Source organism: Fukomys damarensis, unplaced genomic scaffold, assembly GCF_012274545.1.
Source record: "Fukomys damarensis isolate Sample0158 unplaced genomic scaffold, DMR_v1.0_HiC HiC_scaffold_14, whole genome shotgun sequence".
NCBI classification, from domain to species: domain Eukaryota; kingdom Metazoa; phylum Chordata; class Mammalia; order Rodentia; family Bathyergidae; genus Fukomys; species Fukomys damarensis.
In genome coordinates, this window is record NW_022900926.1 from 42,456,613 (window position 1) to 42,465,076 (window position 8,464).

An 8,464-nucleotide genomic window follows, 5' to 3' on the forward strand; every position below is an offset into this window, starting at 1 on the left:
ATTAAAATACAACCATGACAACTGCTCACTTGAAACCTTTGTAAACACAGAAGCTACTGTTTCTCACTTCATATAAATCTGATCAATATGGAGGTGGTTGGCTGGGAGGAAAAGGGATGATAAAACCAACAAAACTAATTTCTTATCAGAACCTTCTTCTCAGAACATATCAATCAAAACAGGCTGGATGCTACAAAGAAAACAATGCTAATTTTTTTTCCACTTTTCTTTTTTGGTACTGGGAATCAAACCCAGGGCCTCATACTTGCGAGGCAGGCACTGCACCACTGAGCTACATCCCCGGCCCAATGCTAATATTTTACCAATACTTTGGTCTAATAATTTTAAGGTTTAAGTCAAGATCCATAGCTGCCAAAATTGCCAATATTCCCTTTTTTACTTTTATGTAGCCTTTATTTTAAAATATCACCGGATTCTCAAACATTTTTAGATGTTTTCCAACATGAAGGGTAATTTTAAACTATCTCACTGTCTTAAAATTGTCCCCCAAATTAAGAACATGATAAAAGCTGCATTAGTCATTAGAATAAGAAAAAAAATTAAAACTTTAAAAAGTTCCATAGGCTCAAAAGATAATTGCCACTCTTTTAAAAAAAGGAAAGAAAAGAAATCTTAACCATTAAAGACTTGAACATAAGAGAGGGATTCATAAGTAATCTATACCAATTTATTTGCAGGTATATTAAAATTTTTTAAAAATTTTGTTCACTTGTCCTCTACTTAAAAAAAAATGGAGGGAGATGCACAATACTATCCACCTAGGTCTACCTCCTCTTTCTGGATTTTCGGTGGCAAGGCTTGTTTTCTAAGCTGCAGACAAGTCTGACTGTTCAGTCCGGTGGAGTTGGGTGTCTTGGGCACCACTTGCAAGGGCTCTTCTGCTTGCTACCCTTAAGACATTGTCAGATGTGATGATGCCTGGGCTGATTAGGGAAACAACCTGTGAGGCATGGCTTTACAGGAAGTTTTCACAACCAGCTTCACCATCACAACTGCCACACTCACGTGACTTATGAGGATTAACAACATAATTCACCAGATTTATAAGCAAGGTTGCATTGAACATATAGAATTCCCTCATTAAATATACATCTCAATGGCTAGAAGAACTCTCTACATGAGACTATGCAAACTATACAAATATTTAAAAGGCTTTTTCTTAAGCTCTCACATTTCTTCAGGTTGCATTTTCAAAGTTTAATACAGCACAGTTTTAAGGTGACAGTGTGACAAGTTTGTGTGGAATGAAACCAATTTATGTTCTGAAAACTATCATACTTCAAAGACCAGAATAAAACTATCATGGAAAAGCTCAGCTTCCTGTCTAAAACTAAGTTTTCATTCCCACGTCTTCAGATGCTAAGTGTTCACAGGCATGGAACCTTGCTGATCTCTCAGGAAGAACTCAGCACAAATCCTTTTAGACAGCAACAGTGAACCTTTTAGTGACCAAGTGCCTAAACTGTGACCAAAACCCACCTATTTATTCCAAAGTGCCAACACTACTATTAAACCTGAATGCTGAGGTTTTAGTTTAGAAAAACAACTGTTATATGATGATCAGCTGCTGGGGCTACTTGCTCGTCTGCTGACATAGAGGGCTCTGCATGCGCACTGTGGCACACGTGCATAGGCTCACCACCACTGTTATAGAAGATTCCTTTCTGTAGGACAGAGGACACTCCCATTTGATGAGAAATCAGTGTATTTTAAAACCAACTTCCTAAAAGCTAAAAGCCAATGTAATAAAGGGGAGGAACCCTATTTACACTCTGCTGTACTCTCTCATTATGATGTAGCTAAGATCTACCAACCAGGAATCAAATAGTAATGTATTCAAACTAAAGTGTGAATATTGTACATCATCAGAATTTTGTTGAGTTCTTCAAAAGAAAAAGTAGAGACAGCAGGGTGTGGGCAACATCTCTAATGAGTGTCTTACTATTACCTTGTTATGGTCAGCTATTACAGAAGAGGCAAAAGCCCACAGTGAGGGCATGCCAAAAGACCAGACTGTGCCTTATGTGTTCTAAAAAGATAGCTTGCAACTACAAAAATAAGACACACTTTAACTTAAAAGGAACTTCATTACTACTCTACACACAGACTGCACTGGCACTCACTTATTGGAATGTATCTGAACTACAGCACGATTAAGTATCTATACGATAATGTAATGAGAATAAGTGACCCTCACTCAGCCCAGGTAATTCTTAAATATCACAATCTGCAAAAAATACGGGACGCTTCATGCATTTGCATGTCACCCTTGTGCAGAGACCACGCTAATCTTTGTATAGTTCCAATTTTGTATGTGCTGCCAAAGCCAGCACTAGTTTTCCTTTCATAAGAATCCTCTCATTATTCTGCATCCACTTGACCTTTGCAGCCAAAGCACTGTCATACACTTTTTGTATGCTGTTCTCTAACTATTCAGCAGTTACTTTGAATATGTGTATTATATCCTCAACTGCATAACACATCTTCCGCAGGGCAAAGAATAAACTCTTCGTTTTACCCATACAGAGATTCCTAAACAACCTTTGCTAAAGGAAGCAAAAAAGAGGAAGGGAGTGAGAGAGGGAGGGAGGGAGGAAGAAAGGCAGGGAAGTTAGAGAGGGAAGAAAGCAAATGTGTGCCTTCATTGAAATACTGCATTATTAGTTGAGTTCTGACTTGAATAAATAGTATCTCTGAGACTGAGTTTGAAAACAAGTCTTCAGAGTGAAGTGAATATCAGGAAAGATTCATACTTTGGGCAGTCAAAATGAATCATTACTATGAGGACAATAGTAAATAAAGGACAATAATTCAAGGAGCTTAGTCCAACTATTAAATACAGATTGAAATAATCAATTAACCTCAACTAGAAATGACTTGGTCAGAATGTATGTAAGAAATATGACTTTAAGGAGTAAAATTAAGTACATAAGTAATAAATCCACTTTAACAATATTTGTTACTAGTAATGAATAAAATTACCTCTGTGTAACTTGGTGAGAGGTATTTCCCATTGCATTTAGCAATGCGCCTCAGAATTTTTAACGCTTTGTCTCCTTCCTTCCGAGTAATCAGCCAGCGGGGAGATTCAGGCACCACCCTAGTAAAGAAGGAGCTTGTTTAGAGTTACGTCAGGAATTTCAAAATCTCAAAATTTATGGTGTGAATTTTTCAATCAAAATGCATCTTACAGTTAGGTACAGGTTGCCATGATAGTGAGTTGACAATAAACTCTCTGAAACAAAGATTAGCTTTCCAAATTTAAAATGAATGAAAAAATGTAAATTCTGCAATTGGGTCACTGCTTATAAAAATAATATTACATTATTTTTGTAAGGCCAGTATATATATATATGAAAAGAGTCAGGATTTAGTATCAGGAAAAAGTTAATAACTTCATTTATGTAAATTGATTTGCTGACAGATTAAAAACATGTTTGCATTAGTAAGAGTCAAATGTACACACCTGTACCTTCTTGACAATTTAATTTCTGATGCTCTTAACATTTTATTATTCCTCATAGAATTCTTGAGTAATGTTAATTTGCTTAATAAAGCATAAAGAGAAGCAAGTTAATTTAATTACATTCAACTTGCTTTCTTAAATACTAGCAGATACAGTTTGCTGCTTCATGGCTTCCATTAAGATATTATAAAATAATAAAATATGATGCAATTCTCTGGAATTTTGTGTTTTGGTATTTTATCATTTTTAGTAACAACCATTAATCTGAAAGTGAATAAATAATCTCTGTAAAATCTCATATACTCTGAAAATCTTCAAAGTCTGTATCCCTTCTGGAAATGTTAGAAAATTTCCTTTATTGCTTTCATTTTCATGTTGGCTGAGATTCTACATTCCTGTGGAATAAGTATAAATACAATAATGACAGAAACCACATTACCAGTAATAAAGGAGGAAGAGAAAGTTGGGCAGCGTTATGGCTAGTTGCATCCCTTGCCAATTGGGGATAAAGTAGGCAATTCCAGGGAGAATTATGATTCCAAGGGTGAAGAACATTTGAATCACTATTCCCACAATCCTCCTTTGTTTTGAACCTACTATTTCTGTCACTGAGGGAAAACAAACACAAGAGGTTAGAGGAACTCAAGATTAACTCTAAAATAAACAGAGACATGACACCTGTTATATCCATTAGCATTTCGAGAACACTCTAGAACTCAACAATACCAAGGCTTCCATATTTGCGGAAATGATGGAGATGCACTTTCCAGTTTCCTTAAATGCCTTTGTCTCAGTCTGTCCTCAGTCTGTTCCTCTCAGGCACCCAGCTTGGTACCCTTCTGGGTATGGCTGGGCAATACAAAGAATATGTGCTGGCTTTAGGGAGGCTTCAATGACAATTATTTTGGAAGGTAATTGTAATTATCAAAACAATATAGTAAACTGATACATTTTATCATTGTGTCTTTAAAGATTTACACATTATAGTTTCTTACAGAGGTTCTCTGTGAACACTAGGCTCTACAGATGCTTTTTGTTATAACAAGATAGTTTCTATTAAGTGACGATTCTTGCCACAGTGTTAAGACTTCTATTTATATAACGTTTCTTTTTAAATGTCACATGGGAAATTTTATTGCTAGAATCCTTCCTCCTCTGCTCCCTCCTATTCATTGATTTTATTCTGCTCTGGCCATCCTGGAAAAGCTATCTTAATGCTATCCTAAGACCACAACTTGGAACATTCATATATATTTGGGCCTCCTTAAAAATGTCTCACATTCCACAGCTGTCCCTTCTACTCCAGTCAGTGACAATTTCTCTTAGCATTCTCTCTCCTTTTCCCATCTATAAAAAGGCCTTGGAAAGATTATTAAAGTAGGAATTGCTTGGGTAGAGCAGTAATGAGAGAGTGGCTCCCAAAATCCTACAGCAATAATCCAAGATGAGCCTTGTTATTACCCTGGTCATGAATCTTTCCTGAATTTAAGTATAGTAAGTGGACAGTCTTGTACTAGAAACGGAGCCAAGGGGAGCAGCTGGACTTTTCCAATAATATGAGTAAAAAGTAGAGGAAAGGCTTTCTTTGATACCCAGAAGGTCATACTTTCTAGTTAAGAGAAATAACAAAAGCTCATAAACTTTTCCTTTTTAGGACATATTTCCCACATGGTTGGTTAATAGTTCATATACATGAGAATTAAAACTAATATTTAAGGATAGAAAATACTTTTAAAATGTTTCAAGGAGATACTGAAAGTTTTGTGGAAATTAATTTCCAGTAAAGCAAAGCTGGAAAATGTGATAATTATGACAGGAATGCTCAGGGGTGATTTATTCTAGTATTTTATGATATTTCATATTTGGTTCCCAAATTAAAACAGCATTTCAGACTTTAGAGATGTCAGAAGCCTGCCCTCAAACCCTTCAATTTTCAATTACTGTCACTGTAAGGAAGTCTCTTGTAGTTACTGTTAAAGGAAGGCCCACTTGGCAGCATTTCTTGGCCACCTGACCCCAGTTCCCAAACAGAGAAGAGAGTATATCGAAGTCTTACCAATCACGTAGCAAGTCATCCATGTGCCCTTTCCAAACACACCTTGTAGGAAGCGGAAGATCACAAACACGGGGAAATTTGGTGCAAATGCCACCACAACACCGGTAATGCCCACACCAAAACAGGATATTAAGTAAATGACTATTCTGCCATACCTTTTTGAGAAAAACAGAGGAAAAGAGATCATCTTAAAATTTTTCTTCAATGTCATGGGGAAAAAAAATCCTATCACTTTAGGGTTGCTAAGAAAGGTTGTAGGAATAGAAAATGTGTTCTCTATAGCTTCATTATTACAAAAGGAAAGGAACATGAAAAACTTATTTTATGACAAAACTCAGGCAAATAAAATGCATGCAACTAAAATGACATTACAAATCACAAAGATGCTCTTTCTAATTGCAGTTCTCCCAAAGATGATCCACTTTCTAACATTATTGTTTCATGTCTTTCTGGTGGCACAGATGTGATGTCTTCTAATATTTTTGTGGGCAATTACAAGAAGAATAAGGTAGAAAAAGTAGCAATGGCGCATTACAGCCAATCAGTTGCTTCAATCAATTTCCAGTCCTACAGTCACATTTTCTTTGCTTATTCTTTATTTTTCATTTTTTCTAGAGTGAGGTGGTATAGAGGATCAAGTGAGATGCTAATGATGAAACTCTTTATACACTCTAAAGTTCACAATCTATGTGAATTGTACTTAACTTTTGTAATTTTAATTCACCATTTATGAAACTATTATTAAATAGCATAAAAAAGGAATGGAGGTATTGTGCACAAAACTAAACACATATGATTGTGAAACAATGTCTCTACTCTAGAGTGAATTGTTCAGTATAGTCATGTCAGATTACTGTCTAGTGAAAGCTGGCTGTTAGTGAGCTTTAAGAGATTTAATTCTGATATTTTTCCATGGAAATTTCTACCAACAACTTTAAACATACTGCATCTTGTTTGAGTCAACAGAATGGAGGAAGAAGTAACCTTAGTTTATCTAAGTTTATTTTAAGTGACTATTTTTTTGGAGCAGTTTTAGTTTACAGCAAAAATTTAACAGAAGCACAGCGAATTTCTATGTGTGCTGTGCCTCCACACACATATAGCCTCCCTTGTTACCAACAGTCCCACAGAACGGTACATTTGTTTATAGTTAGTGAGCCTACACTGATAGATCATCACCCAAAGTGCATAGTTTACATGAATGTTCACTTTTGATCCGCTACATTGTATGGGTTTAGACAAATATAAAATGGCATGTATCCATCATTACAGTATCACACAGAGCAGTTTCACTGTCCTAAAGCAATTGTGTTCTGCTTATTCATCATTAATGATTACTCCTAACTTCTGGAAACCACTGAATTTCTACTGTCTCTGTAGTTTTGCCCTTTGCAGAATGTCATATAGGTGGAATCATTCATTGTGTAGCCTTTTCAGATTGGCTTTTTTCACTTAGTAGTGTGCATTTAAGGTTCGTCCATGCCTTTTCACAGCTGGTAGCTTCTTTCTGCTTAGTGCAGAGTAAGAGTCCACTGTCTGTATGGACTGTAGATTATCCACTCGCCTACAGAAGTGAGAGGACACATTAAAGTTTTTGCTGTGATTTGGATATGGTTTGTTCCCCAAAAGTTTCATGTGCTAGAAGCTTGGTCCCTAATGTGGCAGTGTTGAGATGGTAGAATCTTTAAGACACATCATGTGGAACACAGGGCCTACGCTCTCATGAATAAATTTTAAAATTAATTTTATCAGTACAATTTAGGTATCCAATATGACGACATTCATCATTGGAAATTTGCACCTTTACATAATCTATCTTGTTTTTTATTTTTTCCCCATTCCCCTGCCCTCCCTTAACCCCTCTCTCATGAACAAATTAATGCTAGTCTCACAAAGTGGTTCAGGTCTCACAGGAATGAATTAGTCCTCATGCAGCTGTTTTAAACTGAGGCAACCATATGAGTTTGATCCCTCCTCTTCACAACTGTTTTCCTTCTCCTTGTACTCCTATTATTGTGATGCCACCTACCATGAAATCCTCATCAGAGCCAAGCAGATGTCAGTACCATGCTACTGAACCTCCAGAACTGTGAGCTAAATAAACCTGTTTTCCTTACCAACAACCCAGCTTCAAGTATTTTGTTACAGTAACATACAATAGACTAAGACAATTTTCAAATGTTGAACTAGTCTTGCATGCCTGAGATAAATACCTTTGGTTGTGGTGTATAATTAATTATTTTTACACTTTTAAAAATTTTATTTCTTAATATTTTGATTAGGGTTTTTGTATCTATGTTCACGAGAAATATTAGTCTATGATTTTCATTTTTTAAATGTCTTTGAATTTGGCATTAAGTAATGATGGTTTCACAAAATAAGTTAGGAAATATTCCATTTTTATCTTCTGAAATAAATTATAAAGTAATTGGTATAGTTTCTTCCTTTGATGTTTGGCAGAATTCAACTACCATCTAAGCCTGGTATTGTGTTTTGGAAAGTTACCAATTATTAATTTAACTAAAAAAAGGCCTACTCAGGCCATTTATTTCTTCTTATGTAAATTTGGCAGACTCTGTTTTTCAAGAAATTTAGATTGTCAAATTTGCATGCATAGAGTTTTTCATAGCATGCCTTTATTATTATTTTAATGTACATGGTATTTGAATGATATTTTCTCTTTCTTTTCTAAGGTTAGTAATTTAAGGGCTGAACTTTTCTTTTATCCTGGCTAGAGGCTTATTGATTTTAGGAGGGTTTTTTTTTTCTAAAGACCCAGATTTTGACTTTGTTATTTTTTTCCATTGATTTACTGTTTTCAATTTATATAATTTTTATTTAATTTTTATCATCTCTTTTCTGCTTAGCTAGGATTTTGTTTGCTTTTTTTTTTTTTTTTTTTTTTTTTTTTTTTTTTTTTT

The 8,464-nt window shown here is 35.3% G+C and overlaps 1 protein-coding gene and 1 pseudogene across 1 annotated transcript in view; both read right to left on the reverse strand.

Moving 5' to 3' along the window:
- Positions 1-8,464, reverse strand: part of Slc22a3 (solute carrier family 22 member 3) — a 110,688-nt gene that overhangs the window by 44,985 nt on the left and 57,239 nt on the right. Inside the window, exons 5-7 of the mRNA XM_010631163.2 lie at positions 5,544-5,698; positions 3,927-4,095; positions 3,004-3,121 (exon numbers count right to left, since the gene is read on the reverse strand). Of these exons, the coding sequence (XP_010629465.1) occupies positions 3,004-3,121; positions 3,927-4,095; positions 5,544-5,698 (442 nt within the window). The remainder of the gene's footprint in view (positions 1-3,003; positions 3,122-3,926; positions 4,096-5,543; positions 5,699-8,464) is intronic.
- On the reverse strand, positions 2,254-2,352 carry LOC117286038 (annotated as a pseudogene).